General features: G+C 36.8%; 1 protein-coding gene across 3 annotated transcripts in view; it reads right to left on the bottom strand.

The window, feature by feature from the left end:
• Positions 1-647: 647 nt before the first annotated feature.
• Positions 648-21,254, bottom strand: part of LOC115767371 (teneurin-a) — a 147,013-nt gene continuing 126,406 nt past the window's right edge. For all 3 annotated transcript variants that reach the window (XM_030711630.1, XM_030711629.1, XM_030711631.1), the window contains one exon: positions 648-4,649. In XM_030711630.1, the coding sequence (XP_030567490.1) occupies positions 751-4,649 (3,899 nt within the window). In that variant the 3' untranslated portion in view covers positions 648-750. The remainder of the gene's footprint in view (positions 4,650-21,254) is intronic.

Below are 21,254 nucleotides of genomic sequence, written 5' to 3'. Positions count from 1 at the left end.
TCGAGTACCACGATTAAATAACAAAAAAAAAAAAAAAAATTCCTTCTTTTCTTTTTGCTGCTTGTTATATTATAATAGGTCTGTGCCCTATATCATATATCATGCTGCCGCTGCTTCTCCTTCGCCAAATTCTTATTGTTTGTGTGCATGTATATGCATGCACATATATGTATTTATATATATATGTATATATATGTATATATATGTACATGCATATGAATGTGTGTGTGTTTTTGGGCGCTTAGTTTTAGCTCTTGGGCTTCTCATATAACTAACGTATATTCTACGTGTGTTTATCTTTAAATATATATATATATATATATATATATATATATATATATATATATGGTATATAGAGCACATACACAGACACACATATACATACACATATATATGGTATAGCTCTAATGCTTTGTCATATATAATATTTATCCTTTATTTTTTTATGCATTTGCTTTGTCGCATTTCTAATTTCTAACGATTATTAAAAAAAAATTGTTTTAAGCTTTGACTTAAAAAAAAGAATTGAGTAACATATATATTTTCTTCATTATTTTCTGTAGGCCTATTATTTAGTATTTAGTACAGTTGCGCCTTCGACTCTCTTTCTCTTTTTCTGTTTCTCTTGCTATCTCTTTCTAACCCAGTGGCTATAATACTCGTAATTATGATAATTATAAATATTTAATTATATTTAGTGGGCTTTTGTTTTGTTTCGTATTGTTTTGTTGTTTTTGGGGTTTCTAGGAGCTAACAGGCGACCGGTTCCGCCTCCGCCTCCGCCGTCGCATCGTGCTCGTCGGTGGACCAGCTGAGGCTGCGGCGCCGGCGCTGCGCATTGGAGACGCCCGCCGCGCCGCCAGTGGCGCCCTTCTTCTTCACGAACTTGATGTTGTAGGGATCCTCGGCCAGTTCCGGATAGAGGGCGACATCGTGTATGTACTCACCCTCATAGTTGTTGGCATAGCTTTGCTTGAGTATCTCGTCGCTCTCCTGCTGTGTCCACTCTAGGGCCGTGGTCAAACCACTGCGCAGCACCTCCTTTTCGCGATGCCAGGCCTTGCGGACGGCCGTTAGCTTGGCGTGGTGCATAAGACGTTGCTGCTCCTTGGCGACGGTGGTGCCGTAGCGCAAATTGATGATCGCATGGGCGCCATGGATCTTTACATCCAAATAATTGCCACCGGAGGCGGTGCCAGCAGCTGCGGCTGCACCGCTGCCGGTGCCGCTTGAGCCGCCAGCTGCACCGCCGGGCGTGGACTCGCGCGTGATCTCATGGAAGGTGGTATTGACCTGGCCCTGCAGACGCTTTAGCTGCTGTCGATCCTCGCTGGCACGCCACGCATCCTCCTTGACAAAGAAGAACGAATCCTGCTGTGCATTGTGCACCACAAAGGTAAACGGCAACAGCTTGGACCGATTGAAGACGCTCGTATAGACATCCCGATAGATGGCATTCGCGGCCGGCACACTGGACACAATTGCCTGCCCGTCGGCTGTCCTGGAGACCACAATGCCCTTGCCAAACGGCGGTTCGGTATCGGAGCCAATGATTCGCGGCGACGGATCCATCACATCGCATTTGAGAGCCGAGCGCGGTGGGGCCGACAGCTGCTCAAAGTCGGACATGCGGCGCACATTGAGATGCGCCAGGAAGCCGCTCTCAACGGCCATGGTGGGTATATTATCGAAGGGACGGCGCATGTTCAGCGCAATTGGATTGGACGGCGGGCGGCCCCAGAGCGCCGGCGGCTGCCACAATTCCTTGGCCAATTGCGGCATTAGATTGGCCACATTGTAGCCGAGGGTGCGCAGCCAGCTGGCAAAATCGGCGGGGTAGTGTCGCTCCTGGCCCACGTTGATAGGATCGTTTCCATTAAACCGATACAAATGTAGGCGGGTGGGCGTGATGATGCGCTCGGCGACACGCTGCCAATCGGGCGACATCCATTGGCCAATCAATGGATCATAGACACGCCCATCGCCCATGTGGACCAGCGTGGTGACCTGATCCAAGATGCCGCCACAGAAATCAATGGGCAGATACAAGTACGGATTCGAATCGTAGACAATATGACCAAAGGGTGAACGCATTATCTCCCTTATCCCCTCGCCATACTGATTGAAGAGCATCAGGGGCGTGCCGCTTTGATCGGTGGCCACATAGTACTTGTGCCTGTAGACCTGTGCATAGATCAGATGCCCGACATCGTCGTAAGTCAAGGACATCAGCTTGCCGTCGCGCGGTGAATAGATCTGGGAGACCTCGAAGGGTCGCTGCTGATTCGTATAGAAGAACTGGGTGACATTGCCAAAGTTATCCTTGCGCGTGGTCAAACGCTTTAGATGATCGTAATAGTATCTGACATCGAAGCGTCCACGCTTCGAAGCGCGCACCAGCAAGCCCTGTGTATTATAATGGAAGCGCTCCTCTCGCGCATTCTGGGCAACCAGGCCCCTGGCATCGTACTTGTACTGGCCCTCGCCGAACTTGACAATCCGATCCTGGGCATTGTATTCCATGGGTATGGTATTGCCGCGATATGTGAGAGACAGCAGATTACCATTGTCGTCGTAGCGAAAGCCCCACGGCTCCTGCGCCTCCACGCCCACCAGCTGCCCATCGCAGTCCCACGTATAGTTCTTCACGTTCGTATAGCTGTTAACGGCCATGTTGCGGGTATAGGTGCGGGTCTGGGAGATGCGTCCGTGTACACCGTACGAGAACTCCATGCGGAACACCTCCAGACGATGTATGGCCAGGGCCATGCGCTGCGTCTGGAAGCGGCCGTCGACGGTGCGCGTGAAGCCGGCGGTGCCATCGTGCAACTGGGTCTGATTCAGAGCCGGACGAGTAAACTTGAACTGTCCAATCAGGCTGGGCTGGCCGGTGCGCTTGTCGTAGGCATACGCCTGGCTGGGCAGGCTCTGGCCACCAATGCGTCCCTGCAGCGCCACCACGCGCAGCTGACTGTCATACTCGTAGCTGAACTTGGCATTGCTTAGGCCCGTCTTGGCCACATAGTCGATGCGCTCTTCGGTGAGCAAGCCGGCGGCATACTCGAAGTCCCAGCGATATTCCAGCTCGCGCTCCGCGTGGGACACTGTGCTGGGCATGCCGGTGGCATCGTTATACTGGAACTCGCTGCGTCCATCGCCGTGGACCACCTCCGTCAACTGGCCGGCCGCATTGTAGCGATAGACAATCCTGGCGCCATCACCCGGCAATATGGTCTGGAGCAGGGCGCCCGCATGGCTGTAGTGCTGCAAATAGGCGCGAGTGCTGCCCGGCGGAGTGTAGGTGCAGCGAATGAAGCCAATGGAGGTCTGCATGCTGAAGCTGTGCCGGGTGCCCGAGGGTAGCACCACGTGCCGCAGGCCACCGGCGTCATCGTACTGCAGCACAAACTTGCGCTGGCTAGCCAGGCCGATCTCGGAGACGAGGTTCCAGTCATTGTAGACAAAGCTAATGATGCCATCCTGCTGTGAAGTGATCTCCGAGAGCAAGCCGTGCCGATCGTAGCTATACTTGAGCTCCGCTGGACCCCAGGCCCAGCCCTCAACGCGATTGAACCGATCGTAGGTAATGTTCACCGGATAGCCATTGGTCGGATAGTAGGATTTGGGCAGGCCGGACTGATCGTAGGCCACGATCAGTATGGGAGTGCGTTGGGCGTCGTAGAAGGTCTCGCGATTGGTGAACTGATCAAACTCGACACCAATTACACGCGACTGATTCACCCAAATCTCGCGATTTAGCGTTTGCTGTGGGTTACGCACATCTCCAACCAGATTGTAGACAGAGTACATCGAATTGGTGAGCCCGTCGCCCATGGTAACGCTCTGGTGCGACCACATGGCCAGCATCTCCGCCTCCACGGGCAGAGCAGCCTCTAGCAATGGATGCCTGGCCACAGCCGAGGCCTCCACCACAACACCATTGGCGCCATGTATGACCAGCGTGTTGTTGGCCTTTAGCTCAGCATCAGCATGGGCGCGGCCGCGTTTCAAGAAGGTGGATCGAACGCCGCCCAGCACCAGCAGCTCGTTGGCATTGCCATCGCCAGAGCCGGCGCCGGCAATGCGTTCCCTGGAGAACAACGATTCGACGGAGGCGTGCACGTAAATGGTGAGTCCCTTGTTATCCGCCAGCTGTGAGGTTATGCGTACAATCTCGCCACTGGGTAGTATCATGCCCGTGACACGTCCGAATTCATCGTATTGATAGATGTACGTCTCGCCGCCCGACGATCGTGAGTTCAACAGGCCCGTATTGCTGTCGTAGTCCAGCTCTATCTCCTGGCGACCCTTCTCGCTCAGCTTGGTCATGATGCCAATGCCGTTGATCTGTATCTCCGATTTGTGATCCTGCGTATTCTCGATAGAGCTAACCACATTGCTATAATCGCGCAGGAACTGTATCTTGTTGCCCGACGCATCCGTCACGGTCGAGAGACGGCCGAAGCTCGTGTTTTTCGAGTAGAGGAAACTGTAGCGCGTCTTGCCTGATGTCAGATCCTTGGTGGCCACATGCTGTCCATACCGATTGAATACATAAATCTCGCTCGAGGGCGGGAATGGTATATGGAACTCGCCATTCTCATCATGCGATGGCAGATAATGCTCCAAAGCAAGCACGTGCAGTGAACCTGAAAGACAGGAGAGCAAAAAGCGACAAGTTTAATGTAAGCTTAAGACTTGGATCGTCTATATAAATATATGTCTAAGTAAGATGATATTCCTGAAAGATCATAAGAATCAATGCATTTTTGTAGACTATCGAAACCACCTTTAATATATGTATATAGCTGATAACATATATGTTAAACATTTACTTTAACATAATATCTGACTTATTCCCAAAATCTTTCGAGAATAATCACATATCTATCTGCCAATCTATCAAGCCATAAAATTGTTGTACCTCTTATATTATCTGTTGCCAATTACATTTATTTAGGCAACCCCCTAAATAGCCTAAATTCAACATTGGAAATTTATTTTGCTTGTCTATACTTTAATGTTATTTTTTAGATAATACCAAATGTTAAATTTATATCTTTTAAAGTTCCATAGCACAAATAGAACATTAGAAATAGTTGAGAATTGAATCAATACGCAATATTTAAGCAAATGTGCCAAATATACATATTGTATATGCATTTTTTTTATAAAAAAAATTATAATAAATACCTTTCAAATAGTCATTATATTCTCTTTTTTTACTTTGTCGCTCTCTGTCTCAAACTTTCTGTCTCCCTCTCTCTGACTGTCTTATGAGTGCATTTGCTTAAGCTAAACGCCAACTTCTTGCAGCTGTTTGCTTTTACAGACCCGACCACCCCTGCGTTGCCCGCCCACCTGCTCATAAAACGTTGCAAGTTTCAAAATCACAGCGCCCAAAAAACAAAGTGTGTGTGTGTATTTGTGTGTGTGTGTGTGAGCGAGAGAGGAATAGACAGAAGAGAGAGAGAGAGAGTGAGAGGAAGAGGAGTGTCTGCCTGCCTTAAGTATTTTTGTGCAATTTGCTAGCTCTTGTCCCACAGTTATTCTTGTTGTTGCGTTACATTTAAAGTTAGTGTTGGTAAATCGCTTTGGATTTGCATAAATTTGCTTGCTTTTGCCAGCTTTGCATGACAAACACTGACGACAACGGTTGACAAGACTGACAGCAAGACACCGAGTCAGAGATGCAGATGGAGACGAGAGAGAGACGAGAAAGAGAGTGAGACAGGGAGGGAGTGAGGGAGAGGGATTTAGAGACAAACACAAGTTGTTAGAAATAAGTAGCTGCAGTTGGTTGCATTACTGCTGACTATTATTTTATTATATAGAACTGCTCAGTGGATCCTTCAGCTATATCAGAGCATGTGTAACGCATAGAAGAAAACATCTGTGATAAGTACTATCTAGATTTAATTTTTCGCTTCCACATTAATGTGTGGAAAAATCGCGGAAAACGGTTGCATGAAAATTTGTATGTTTACTGTTCGATCGGTTTAGTTCTCATTACCTTACCCAACATTTTTAATATCTATTATTATGATACATTCGCCTGCTGCTTCGGCTCCTTAGCTTTCATCGTTGAAGCCGTCTGCGCCTAATTCATAGGTGAAGCCTATACATTCATTTTTGAGAATCGAGAAGGTGGGCAGCTTCAACAGATACTTTTTTTATTTAATTTTTCCGCGCAACAAGACAAATTGGTCTCTTATTGGTATAGAATGCAACTGAGTGTTGACAACACTGTAAGGGCTTTCGAAGTTCGGTAGAATCCTATCTTAAGTTTTGCATTGCAGTAAGTTGCGTTATGAATCGCACCCATTCCATACGCTCATTCATACACATTCACATTCGCATTCGCATTAAAATGATTATCGCTCGCATATGACAATGAAATATTTAAGACGTTGTTTGGTTGTTCGTTGTTGTCGATGTTGTTGTTGTTGCTGTTGTTGTTGTCGGTGTTGATTTGATTGCGTTACAGTTCATTTACCCAGAGAGCTGGAAGAAGCAGCAGTAGGAGCTCTGCCCGCAGTTGGCTGAGTATCCATTTTAGGGTCACATTTTGGGACAAGTTTTGCTATGTTTGCGGGCAACGGAAAAACAGGAACTTGCCGATGCGAGGGGTTGGGGTGGTAGAGGGTGACGAGAAGTTGGATTTCCAGGACGCAGGACATTGGCACAGCGCCAAATGCTGTGGCTTCAACGATTGAGCGAATTTCAATGCAATGCAATTCGCTTCACTGGAGGTTGCGAGGGCGTGCCTCCATCTCGTGCTGTGAGTGTGTGTACGCGCGCGTCAGTGTATGTGTGTGTGTGTGTGTGTGTGAGTCTGTGTGTGTGAGTCTGTGTGTGTGAGGGTGTGTGTGTGAGTGTGTGAATGTGTGTGTGCATAATGTAATGTAATGTAATGGTAATGACCCCATAAAGTGAACAACTTGTTTGTGCCCGACGCTGTGCCAAAGGGCTGGCTGCCAGTCAGTCGCCCACTCTGTCTCTCCGTCTATCCCTCTCTCTCACACTCTCTGCCAATTCGAAAGGGGTTTCTGCTTTTATAGCACACACGCCCACACGCTCAGCATGTATCGGTTTTTGTGGGTCTATCGGTCTATCGGTTTGTCGTGCAGTCGCTCAGTCGTTCAGCTTCACTGATTTTAAGCTGTTTTTGTAGCTGGCATATGTGACAGCGCACAAGTGTTGCCAATATTCATTCAAATGGAATTTAAATGCATTTTCTTTCGCTCCCTCCCCCTACTCTATCTCCCTCTTACACGCAAATCAGGAATTCTATGCTTGTTCACTTTGAGTTAGCCTCATTTCATTTCGCCTGCAGTCTAAAATGCAAAACGTTTACGAATATGAAACAAAGAGGATATGCAAAGAAAATATTTAAATTTTCGCAGGCTAAGAAGGGTAAATAATGCATTTTGACTCGGACTTCGCTAAATAAGGTTACTTTTTTGACGATTTCTGAACCAGCTGAAAACCTCTTCTTCCAACATCAAATGCATATATATATATATTGTATTTTAGAAGCTATATGTCAAGTTTGGTGACTCTAGCTCTTTTTATTTACCAAAATTGCCCAAAAAACAGAATATCGATATCGATTTTTATCGATTGCTTGGAAATGGAGTAAGTTATCGATTATCGAAAGGAAACTCGATCTGCGCAGGTACTAGGAGGACCTACTTCTAAAATTTCAAGTCTCTAGCTCTTATAGGTTCTGAGATCCGTGCGTTCATACATACGGACGGACGCACGGACAGACAGACGGACTCGACTCCGCTATTGATGCTGATCAAGAAAATATATATTTTGATTTTCCCATCGACCTCGATTTTGAAAAAAAACGTGATGATTTGGAAGGCGGGAGTAAGTAAGAGATTCTAGTCGGGAGCTCCCGACTAGGGGATACCCTGAACCCTCTTCTTCCAACATCAAATGCATATATATATATTGTATTTTAGAAGCTATATGTCAAGTTTGGTGACTCTAGCTCTTATTATTTACCAAAATTGCCCAAAAAATAGGATATCGATATTGATTTTTATCGATTGCTTGGAAAGGGAGTAAGTTATCGATTATCGGAAACAAACTCGATCTGCGCAGGCACTAGGAGCACCTACAAATTTCAAGTCTCTAGCTCTTATATGTTGTGAGATCCTTGCGTTCATACATACGGATAGACGAACGGACGGACAGACGGACAGACAGACGGGCATGGCTAGATCGACTCGGCTATTGATGCTGATCAAGAGTGTATATACTCTATGGGGTTGGAGATGCTTCCTTCTGCCTGTTACATACATTTGGATTTTGCACAAATACAATATACCCTTATACCCATTTTTAATAGGTTCAGGGTATAAAAACGGTTATGAGTAAACATTTACATTACATTTAGTTGATGATTTTTTTGAATCTAAGCCAAATATTGTCTAATTATGGAATGATATACCTTTTTAGACTCGTAACGATCAGTACTATCGATTGGCATTCAAAAAACAAACATCTAAATTTTGACCCAAAATTGAAAAAAAAGCAAGGGGTTACATCACGTTTTTTGCTAAAAACGGGGTCGGCTCGAAAATCAAAACTTTTTTGATGATTTTTATTGAATATCTCGGGTAAATACCGTCTGATTTCAAAATGTTATACCTTTTTCTAAAGGTTACGAAGCCTACTATCGATTGGCAATCAATAAATAAACATTCGTGGGATCATATCAAAATTATAGACAAAAAACGGTTAAGTCATGATGTAAACATTAAGTTGATGATTTTTTTGAATATCTAAGCCAAATATTGTCTAATTATGGAATGATATACCTTTTTATACTCGTAACGATCAGTACTATCGATTGGCATTCAAAAAACAAACATCTAAATTTTGACCCAAAATGGAAAAAAAAAGCAAGGGGTTACATCACGTTTTTTGCTAAAAACGGGGTCGGCTCGAAAATCAAAACTTTTTTGATGATTTTTATTGAATATCTCGGGTAAATACCGTCTGATTTTAAAATGTTATACCTTTTTGTAAAGGTTACGAAGCCTACTATCGATTGGCAATCAATAAATAAACATTCGTAGGATCATATCAAAATTATAGACAAAAAACGGTTAAGTCATGATGTAAACATTAAGTTGATGATTTTTTTGAATATCTAAGCCAAATAATGTCTAATTATGGAATGATATACCTTTTTAGACTCGTAACGATCAGTACTATCGATTGGCATTCAAAAAACAAACATCTAAATTTTGACCCAAAATTGAAAAAAAAGCAAGGGGTTACATCACGTTTTTTGCTAAAAACGGGGTCGGCTCGAAAATCAAAACTTTTTTGATGATTTTTATTGAATATCTCGGGTAAATACCGTCTGATTTCAAAATGTTATACCTTTTTCTAAAGGTTACGAAGCCTACTATCGATTGGCAATCAATAAATAAACATTCGTGGGATCATATTAATATTATAGACAAAAAACGGTTAAGTCATGATGTAAACATTAAGTTGATGATTTTTTTGAATATCTAAGCCAAATATTGTCTAATTATGGAATGATATACCTTTTTAGACTCGTAACGATCAGTACTATCGATTGGCATTCAAAAAACAAACATCTAAATTTTGACCCAAAATTGAAAAAAAAGCAAGGGGTTACATCACGTTTTTTGCTAAAAACGGGGTCGGCTCGAAAATCAAAACTTTTTTGATGATTTTTATTGAATATCTCGAGTAAATACCGTCTGATTTTAAAATGTTATACCTTTTTGTAAAGGTTACGAAGCCTACTATCGATTGGCAATCAATAAATAAACATTCGTAGGATCATATCAAAATTATAGACAAAAAACGGTTAAGTCATGATGTAAACATTAAGTTGATGATTTTTTTGAATATCTAAGCCAAATAATGTCTAATTATGGAATGATATACCTTTTTAGACTCGTAACGATCAGTACTATCGATTGGCATTCAAAAAACAAACATCTAAATTTTGACCCAAAATTGAAAAAAAAGCAAGGGGTTACATCACGTTTTTTGCTAAAAACGGGGTCGGCTCGAAAATCAAAACTTTTTTGATGATTTTTATTGAATATCTCGGGTAAATACCGTCAGATTTCAAAATGTTATACCTTTTTGTAAAGGTTACGAAGCCTACTATCGATTGGCAATCAATAAATAAACATTCGTGGGATCATATTAATATTATAGACAAAAAACGGTTAAGTCATGATGTAAACATTAAGTTGATGATTTTTTTGAATATCTAAGCCAAATATTGTCTAATTATGGAATTATATACCTTTTTAGACTCGTAACGATCAGTACTATCGATTGGCATTCAAAAAACAAACATCTAAATTTTGACCCAAAATTGAAAAAAAAGCAAGGGGTTACATCACGTTTTTTGCTAAAAACGGGGTCGGCTCGAAAATCAAAACTTTTTTGATGATTTTTATTGAATATCTCGAGTAAATACCGTCTGATTTTAAAATGTTATACCTTTTTGTAAAGGTTACGAAGCCTACTATCGATTGGCAATCAATAAATAAACATTCGTAGGATCATATCAAAATTATAGACAAAAAACGGTTAAGTCATGATGTAAACATTAAGTTGATGATTTTTTTGAATATCTAAGCCAAATATTGTCTAATTATGGAATGATATACCTTTTTAGACTCGTAACGATCAGTACTATCGATTGGCATTCAAAAAACAAACATCTAAATTTTGACCCAAAATTGAAAAAAAAGCAAGGGGTTACATCACGTTTTTTGCTAAAAACGGGGTCGGCTCGAAAATCAAAACTTTTTTTATGATTTTTATTGAATATCTCGGGTAAATACCGTCTGATTTTAAAATGTTATACCTTTTTGTAAAGGTTACGAAGCCCATAATCGATTGGCAATCAATAAATAAACATTCGTGGGATCATATCAAAATTATAGACAAAAAACGGTTAAGTCATGATGTAAACATTAAGTTGATGATTTTTTTGAATATCTAAGCCAAATATTGTCTAATTATGGAATGATATACCTTTTTAGACTCGTAACGATCAGTACTATCGATTGGCATTCAAAAAACAAACATCTAAATTTTGACCCAAAATTGAAAAAAAAGCAAGGGGTTACATCACGTTTTTTGCTAAAAACGGGGTCGGCTCGAAAATCAAAACTTTTTTGATGATTTTTATTGAATATCTCGGGTAAATACCGTCTGATTTCAAAATGTTATACCTTTTTCTAAAGGTTACGAAGCCTATAATCGATTGGCAATCAATAAATAAACATTCGTGGGATCATATCAAAATTATAGACAAAAAACGGTTAAGTCATGATGTAAACATTAAGTTGATGATTTTTTTGAATATCTAAGCCAAATATTGTCTAATTATGGAATGATATACCTTTTTAGACTCGTAACGATCAGTACTATCGATTGGCATTCAAAAAACAAACATCTAAATTTTGACCCAAAATTGAAAACAAAGCAAGGGGTTACATCACGTTTTTTGCTAAAAACGGGGTCGGCTCGAAAATCAAAACTTTTTTGATGATTTTTATTGAATATCTCGGGTAAATACCGTCTGATTTCAAAATGTTATACCTTTTTTTAAAGGTTACGAAGCCTACTATCGATTGGCAATCAATAAATAAACATTCGTGGGATCATATCAAAATTATAGACAAAAAACGGTTAAGTCATGATGTAAACATTAAGTTGATGATTTTTTTGAATATCTAAGCCAAATATTGTCTAATTATGGAATGATATACCTTTTTAGACTCGTAACGATCAGTACTATCGATTGGCATTCAAAAAACAAACATCTAAATTTTGACCCAAAATTGAAAAAAAAGCAAGGGGTTACATCACGTTTTTTGCTAAAAACGGGGTCGGCTCGAAAATCAAAACTTTTTTGATGATTTTTATTGAATATCTCGGGTAAATACCGTCTGATTTCAAAATGTTATACCTTTTTTTAAAGGTTACGAAGCCTACTATCGATTGGCAATCAATAAATAAACATTCGTGGGATCATATCAAAATTATAGACAAAAAACCGTTAAGTCATGATGTAAACATTAAGTTGATGATTTTTTTGAATATCTAAGCCAAATATTGTCTAATTATGGAATGATATACCTTTTTAGACTCGTAACGATCAGTACTATCGATTGGCATTCAAAAAACAAACATCTAAATTTTGACCCAAAATTGAAAAAAAAGCAAGGGGTTACATCACGTTTTTTGCTAAAAACGGGGTCGGCTCGAAAATCAAAACTTTTTGATGATTTTTATTGAATATCTCGGGTAAATACCGTCTGATTTCAAAATGTTATACCTTTTTGTAAAGGTTACGAAGCCTACTATCGATTGGCAATCAATAAATAAACATTCGTAGGATCATATCAAAATTATAGACAAAAAACGGTTAAGTCATGATGTAAACATTAAGTTGATGATTTTTTTGAATATCTAAGCCAAATAATGTCTAATTATGGAATGATATACCTTTTTAGACTCGTAACGATCAGTACTATCGATTGGCATTCAAAAAACAAACATCTAAATTTTGACCCAAAATTGAAAAAAAAGCAAGGGGTTACATCACGTTTTTTGCTAAAAACGGGGTCGGCTCGAAAATCAAAACTTTTTGATGATTTTTATTGAATATCTCGGGTAAATACCGTCTGATTTCAAAATGTTATACCTTTTTGTAAAGGTTACGAAGCCTACTATCGATTGGCAATCAATAAATAAACATTCGTAGGATCATATCAAAATTATAGACAAAAAACGGTTAAGTCATGATGTAAACATTAAGTTGATGATTTTTTTGAATATCTAAGCCAAATATTGTCTAATTATGGAATGATATACCTTTTTAGACTTGTAACGATCAGTACTATCGATTGGCATTCAAAAAACAAACATCTAAATTTTGACCCAAAATTGAAAAAAAAGCAAGGGGTTACATCACGTTTTTTGCTAAAAACGGGGTCGGCTCGAAAATCAAAACTTTTTTGATGATTTTTATTGAATATCTCGGGTAAATACCGTCTGATTTTAAAATGTTATACCTTTTTGTAAAGGTTACGAAGCCTATAATCGATTGGCAATCAATAAATAAACATTCGTGGGATCATATCAAAATTATAGACAAAAAACGGTTAAGTCATGATGTAAACATTAAGTTGATGATTTTTTTGAATATCTAAGCCAAATATTGTCTAATTATGGAATGATATACCTTTTTAGACTCGTAACGATCAGTACTATCGATTGGCATTCAAAAAACAAACATCTAAATTTTGACCCAAAATTGAAAAAAAAGCAAGGGGTTACATCACGTTTTTTGCTAAAAACGGGGTCGGCTCGAAAATCAAAACTTTTTTGATGATTTTTATTGAATATCTCGAGTAAATACCGTCTGATTTTAAAATGTTATACCTTTTTGTAAAGGTTACGAAGCCTACTATCGATTGGCAATCAATAAATAAACATTCGTAGGATCATATCAAAATTATAGACAAAAAACGGTTAAGTCATGATGTAAACATTAAGTTGATGATTTTTTTGAATATCTAAGCCAAATATTGTCTAATTATGGAATGATATACCTTTTTAGACTCGTAACGATCAGTACTATCGATTGGCATTCAAAAAACAAACATCTAAATTTTGACCCAAAATTGAAAAAAAAGCAAGGGGTTACATCACGTTTTTTGCTAAAAACGGGGTCGGCTCGAAAATCAAAACTTTTTTTATGATTTTTATTGAATATCTCGGGTAAATACCGTCTGATTTTAAAATGTTATACCTTTTTGTAAAGGTTACGAAGCCTACTATCGATTGGCAATCAATAAATAAACATTCGTGGGATCATATCAAAATTATAGACAAAAAACGGTTAAGTCATGATGTAAACATTAAGTTGATGATTTTTTTGAATATCTAAGCCAAATATTGTCTAATTATGGAATGATATACCTTTTTAGACTCGTAACGATCAGTACTATCGATTGGCATTCAAAAAACAAACATCTAAATTTTGACCCAAAATTGAAAAAAAAGCAAGGGGTTACATCACGTTTTTTGCTAAAAACGGGGTCGGCTCGAAAATCAAAACTTTTTTGATGATTTTTATTGAATATCTCGGGTAAATACCGTCTGATTTTAAAATGTTATACCTTTTTGTAAAGGTTACGAAGCCTACTATCGATTGGCAATCAATAAATAAACATTCGTAGGATCATATCAAAATTATAGACAAAAAACGGTTAAGTCATGATGTAAACATTAAGTTGATGATTTTTTTGAATATCTAAGCCAAATATTGTCTAATTATGGAATGATATACCTTTTTAGACTCGTAACGATCAGTACTATCGATTGGCATTCAAAAAACAAACATCTAAATTTTGACCCAAAATGGAAAAAAAAGCAAGGGGTTACATCACGTTTTTTGCTAAAAACGGGGTCGGCTCGAAAATCAAAACTTTTTTGATGATTTTTATTGAATATCTCGGGTAAATACCGTCTGATTTTAAAATGTTATACCTTTTTGTAAAGGTTACGAAGCCTACTATCGATTGGCAATCAATAAATAAACATTCGTAGGATCATATCAAAATTATAGACAAAAAACGGTTAAGTCATGATGTAAACATTAAGTTGATGATTTTTTTGAATATCTAAGCCAAATAATGTCTAATTATGGAATGATATACCTTTTTAGACTCGTAACGATCAGTACTATCGATTGGCATTCAAAAAACAAACATCTAAATTTTGACCCAAAATTTAAAAAAAAGCAAGGGGTTACATCACGTTTTTTGCTAAAAACGGGGTCGGCTCGAAAATCAAAACTTTTTTGATGATTTTTATTGAATATCTCGGGTAAATACCGTCTGATTTCAAAATGTTATACCTTTTTCTAAAGGTTACGAAGCCTACTATCGATTGGCAATCAATAAATAAACATTCGTGGGATCATATTAATATTATAGACAAAAAACGGTTAAGTCATGATGTAAACATTAAGTTGATGATTTTTTTGAATATCTAAGCCAAATATTGTCTAATTATGGAATGATATACCTTTTTAGACTCGTAACGATCAGTACTATCGATTGGCATTCAAAAAACAAACATCTAAATTTTGACCCAAAATTGAAAAAAAAGCAAGGGGTTACATCACGTTTTTTGCTAAAAACGGGGTCGGCTCGAAAATCAAAACTTTTTTTATGATTTTTATTGAATATCTCGGGTAAATACCGTCTGATTTTAAAATGTTATACCTTTTTGTAAAGGTTACGAAGCCTACTATCGATTGGCAATCAATAAATAAACATTCGTGGGATCATATCAAAATTATAGACAAAAAACGGTTAAGTCATGATGTAAACATTAAGTTGATGATTTTTTTGAATATCTAAGCCAAATATTGTCTAATTATGGAATGATATACCTTTTTAGACTCGTAACGATCAGTACTATCGATTGGCATTCAAAAAACAAACATCTAAATTTTGACCCAAAATTGAAAAAAAAGCAAGGGGTTACATCACGTTTTTTGCTAAAAACGGGGTCGGCTCGAAAATCAAAACTTTTTTGATGATTTTTATTGAATATCTCGGGTAAATACCGTCTGATTTCAAAATGTTATACCTTTTTCTAAAGGTTACGAAGCCTATAATCGATTGGCAATCAATAAATAAACATTCGTGGGATCATATCAAAATTATAGACAAAAAACGGTTAAGTCATGATGTAAACATTAAGTTGATGATTTTTTTGAATATCTAAGCCAAATATTGTTTCATTATGGAATGATATACCTTTTTAGACTCGTAACGATCAGTACTATCGATTGGCATTCAAAAAACAAACATCTAAATTTTGACCCAAAATTGAAAAAAAAGCAAGGGGTTACATCACGTTTTTTGCTAAAAACGGGGTCGGCTCGAAAATCAAAACTTTTTTGATGATTTTTATTGAATATCTCGGGTAAATACCGTCTGATTTCAAAATGTTATACCTTTTTTTAAAGGTTACGAAGCCTACTATCGATTGGCAATCAATAAATAAACATTCGTGGGATCATATCAAAATTATAGACAAAAAACGGTTAAGTCATGATGTAAACATTAAGTTGATGATTTTTTTGAATATCTAAGCCAAATATTGTCTAATTATGGAATGATATACCTTTTTAGACTCGTAACGATCAGTACTATCGATTGGCATTCAAAAAACAAACATCTAAATTTTGACCCAAAATTGAAAAAAAAGCAAGGGGTTACATCACGTTTTTTGCTAAAAACGGGGTCGGCTCGAAAATCAAAACTTTTTTGATGATTTTTAATGAATATCTCGGGTAAATACCGTCTGATTTTAAAATGTTATACCTTTTTGTAAAGGTTACGAAGCCTACTATCGATTGGCAATCAATAAATAAACATTCGTAGGATCATATCAAAATTATAGACAAAAAACGGTTAAGTCATGATGTAAACATTAAGTTGATGATTTTTTTGAATATCTAAGCCAAATATTGTCTAATTATGGAATGATATACCTTTTTAGACTCGTAACGATCAGTACTATCGATTGGCATTCAAAAAACAAACATCTAAATTTTGACCCAAAATTGAAAAAAAAGCAAGGGGTTACATCACGTTTTTTGCTAAAAACGGGGTCGGCTCGAAAATCAAAACTTTTTTGATGATTTTTAATGAATATCTCGGGTAAATACCGTCTGATTTTAAAATGTTATACCTTTTTGTAAAGGTTACGAAGCCTACTATCGATTGGCAATCAATAAATAAACATTCGTAGGATCATATCAAAATTATAGACAAAAAACGGTTAAGTCATGATGTAAACATTAAGTTGATGATTTTTTTGAATATCTAAGCCAAATATTGTCTAATTATGGAATGATATACCTTTTTAGACTCGTAACGATCAGTACTATCGATTGGCATTCAAAAAACAAACATCTAAATTTTGACCCAAAATGGAAAAAAAGCAAGGGGTTACATCACGTTTTTTGCTAAAAACGGGGTCGGCTCGAAAATCAAAACTTTTTTGATGATTTTTATTGAATATCTCGGGTAAATACCGTCTGATTTTAAAATGTTATACCTTTTTGTAAAGGTTACGAAGCCTACTATCGATTGGCAATCAATAAATAAACATTCGTAGGATCATATCAAAATTATAGACAAAAAACGGTTAAGTCATGATGTAAACATTAAGTTGATGATTTTTTTGAATATCTAAGCCAAATATTGTCTAATTATGGAATGATATACCTTTTTAGACTCGTAACGATCAGTACTATCGATTGGCATTCAAAAAACAAACATCTAAATTTTGACCCAAAATTGAAAAAAAAGCAAGGGGTTACATCACGTTTTTTGCTAAAAACGGGGTCGGCTCGAAAATCAAAACTTTTTTTATGATTTTTATTGAATATCTCGGGTAAATACCGTCTGATTTTAAAATGTTATACCTTTTTGTAAAGGTTACGAAGCCTACTATCGATTGGCAATCAATAAATAAACATTCGTGGGATCATATCAAAATTATAGACAAAAAACGGTTAAGTCATGATGTAAACATTAAGTTGATGATTTTTTTGAATATCTAAGCCAAATATTGTCTAATTATGGAATGATATACCTTTTTAGACTCGTAACGATCAGTACTATCGATTGGCATTCAAAAAACAAACATCTAAATTTTGACCCAAAATTGAAAAAAAAGCAAGGGGTTACATCACGTTTTTTGCTAAAAACGGGGTCGGCTCGAAAATCAAAACTTTTTTGATGATTTTTATTGAATATCTCGGGTAAATACCGTCTGATTTCAAAATGTTATACCTTTTTCTAAAGGTTACGAAGCCTATAATCGATTGGCAATCAATAAATAAACATTCGTGGGATCATATCAAAATTATAGACAAAAAACGGTTAAGTCATGATGTAAACATTAAGTTGATGATTTTTTTGAATATCTAAGCCAAATATTGTTTCATTATGGAATGATATACCTTTTTAGACTCGTAACGATCAGTACTATCGATTGGCATTCAAAAAACAAACATCTAAATTTTGACCCAAAATTGAAAAAAAAGCAAGGGGTTACATCACGTTTTTTGCTAAAAACGGGGTCGGCTCGAAAATCAAAACTTTTTTGATGATTTTTATTGAATATCTCGGGTAAATACCGTCTGATTTCAAAATGTTATACCTTTTTTTAAAGGTTACGAAGCCTACTATCGATTGGCAATCAATAAATAAACATTCGTGGGATCATATCAAAATTATAGACAAAAAACGGTTAAGTCATGATGTAAACATTAAGTTGATGATTTTTTTGAATATCTAAGCCAAATATTGTCTAATTATGGAATGATATACCTTTTTAGACTCGTAACGATCAGTACTATCGATTGGCATTCAAAAAACAAACATCTAAATTTTGACCCAAAATTGAAAAAAAAGCAAGGGGTTACATCACGTTTTTTGCTAAAAACGGGGTCGGCTCGAAAATCAAAACTTTTTTGATGATTTTTATTGAATATCTCGGGTAAATACCGTCTGATTTTAAAATGTTATACCTTTTTGTAAAGGTTACGAAGCCTACTATCGATTGGCAATCAATAAATAAACATTCGTAGGATCATATCAAAATTATAGACAAAAAACGGTTAAGTCATGATGTAAACATTAAGTTGATGATTTTTTTGAATATCTAAGCCAAATATTGTCTAATTATGGAATGATATACCTTTTTAGACTCGTAACGATCAGTACTATCGATTGGCATTCAAAAAACAAACATCTAAATTTTGACCCAAAATGGAAAAAAAAGCAAGGGGTTACATCACGTTTTTTGCTAAAAACGGGGTCGGCTCGAAAATCAAAACTTTTTTGATGATTTTTATTGAATATCTCGGGTAAATACCGTCTGATTTCAAAATGTTATACCTTTTTCTAAAGGTTACGAAGCCTACTATCGATTGGCAATCAATAAATAAACATTCGTGGGATCATATTAATATTATAGACAAAAAACGGTTAAGTCATGATGTAAACATTAAGTTGATGATTTTTTTGAATATCTAAGCCAAATATTGTCTAATTATGGAATGATATACCTTTTTAGACTCGTAACGATCAGTACTATCGATTGGCATTCAAAAAACAAACATCTAAATTTTGACCCAAAATTGAAAAAAAAGCAAGGGGTTACATCACGTTTTTTGCTAAAAACGGGGTCGGCTCGAAAATCAAAACTTTTTTGATGATTTTTATTGAATATCTCGAGTAAATACCGTCTGATTTTAAAATGTTATACCTTTTTGTAAAGGTTACGAAGCCTACTATCGATTGGCAATCAATAAATAAACATTCGTAGGATCATATCAAAATTATAGACAAAAAACGGTTAAGTCATGATGTAAACATTAAGTTGATGATTTTTTTGAATATCTAAGCCAAATATTGTCTAATTATGGAATGATACACCTTTTTAGACTCGTAACGATCAGTACTATCGATTGGCATTCAAAAAACAAACATCTAAATTTTGACCCAAAATTGAAAAAAAAGCAAGGGGTTACATCACGTTTTTTGCTAAAAACGGGGTCGGCTCGAAAATCAAAACTTTTTTGATGATTTTTATTGAATATCTCGGGTAAATACCGTCTGATTTCAAAATGTTATACCTTTTTCTAAAGGTTACGAAGCCTATAATCGATTGGCAATCAATAAATAAACATTCGTGGGATCATATCAAAATTATAGACAAAAAACGGTTAAGTCATGATGTAAACATTAAGTTGATGATTTTTTTGAATATCTAAGCCAAATATTGTTTCATTATGGAATGATATACCTTTTTAGACTCGTAACGATCAGTACTATCGATTGGCATTCAAAAAACAAACATCTAAATTTTGACCCAAAATTGAAAAAAAAGCAAGGGGTTACATCACGTTTTTTGCTAAAAACGGGGTCGGCTCGAAAATCAAAACTTTTTTGATGATTTTTATTGAATATCTCGGGTAAATACCGTCTGATTTCAAAATGTTATACCTTTTTTTAAAGGTTACGAAGCCTACTATCGATTGGCAATCAATAAATAAACATTCGTGGGATCATATCAAAATTATAGACAAAAAACGGTTAAGTCATGATGTAAACATTAAGTTGATGATTTTTTTGAATATCTAAGCCAAATATTGTCTAATTATGGAATGATATACCTTTTTAGACTCGTAACGATCAGTACTATCGATTGGCATTCAAAAAACAAACATCTAAATTTTGACCCAAAATTGAAAAAAAAGCAAGGGGTTACATCACGTTTTTTGCTAAAAACGGGGTCGGCTCGAAAATCAAAACTTTTTTGATGATTTTTATTGAATATCTCGGGTAAATACCGTCTGATTTTAAAATGTTATACCTTTTTGTAAAGGTTACGAAGCCTACTATCGATTGGCAATCAATAAATAAACATTCGTAGGATCATATCAAAATTATAGACAAAAAACGGTTAAGTCATGATGTAAACATTAAGTTGATGATTTTTTTGAATATCTAAGCCAAATAATGTCTAATTATGGAATGATATACCTTTTTAGACTCGTAACGATCAGTACTATCGATTGGCATTCAAAAAACAAACATCTAAATTTTGACCCAAAATTTAAAAAAAAGCAAGGGGTTACATCACGTTTTTTGCTAAAAACGGGGTCGGCTCGAAAATCAAAACTTTTTTGATGATTTTTATTGAATATCTCGGGTAAATACCGTCTGATTTCAAAATGTTATACCTTTTTGTAAAGGTTACGAAGCCTACTATCGATTGGCAATCAATAAATAAACATTCGTGGGATCATATCAAAATTATAGACAAAAAACGGTTAAGTCATGATGTAAACATTAAGTTGATGATTTTTTTGAATATCTAAGCCAAATATTGTCTAATTATGGAATGATATACCTTTTTAGACTCGTAACGATCAGTACTATCGATTGGCATTCAAAAAACAAACATCTAAATTTTGACCCAAAATTGAAAAAAAAGCAAGGGGTTACATCACGTTTTTTGCTAAAAACGGGGTCGGCTCGAAAATCAAAACTTTTTTGATGATTTTTATTAAATATTTCGGGTAAATTCCGTCTGATTTCAAAATGTTATACCTTTTTCTAAAG

The sequence above is a fragment of the Drosophila novamexicana genome, unplaced genomic scaffold (genome assembly GCF_003285875.2).
Source record: "Drosophila novamexicana strain 15010-1031.04,08,12 unplaced genomic scaffold, DnovRS2.1 tig00001385-arrow-arrow-pilon, whole genome shotgun sequence".
NCBI classification, from domain to species: Eukaryota; Metazoa; Arthropoda; class Insecta; order Diptera; family Drosophilidae; genus Drosophila; species Drosophila novamexicana.
Note: the sequence above shows the minus strand (reverse complement) of the source record. Positions and strands in the feature narration are given on the sequence as shown.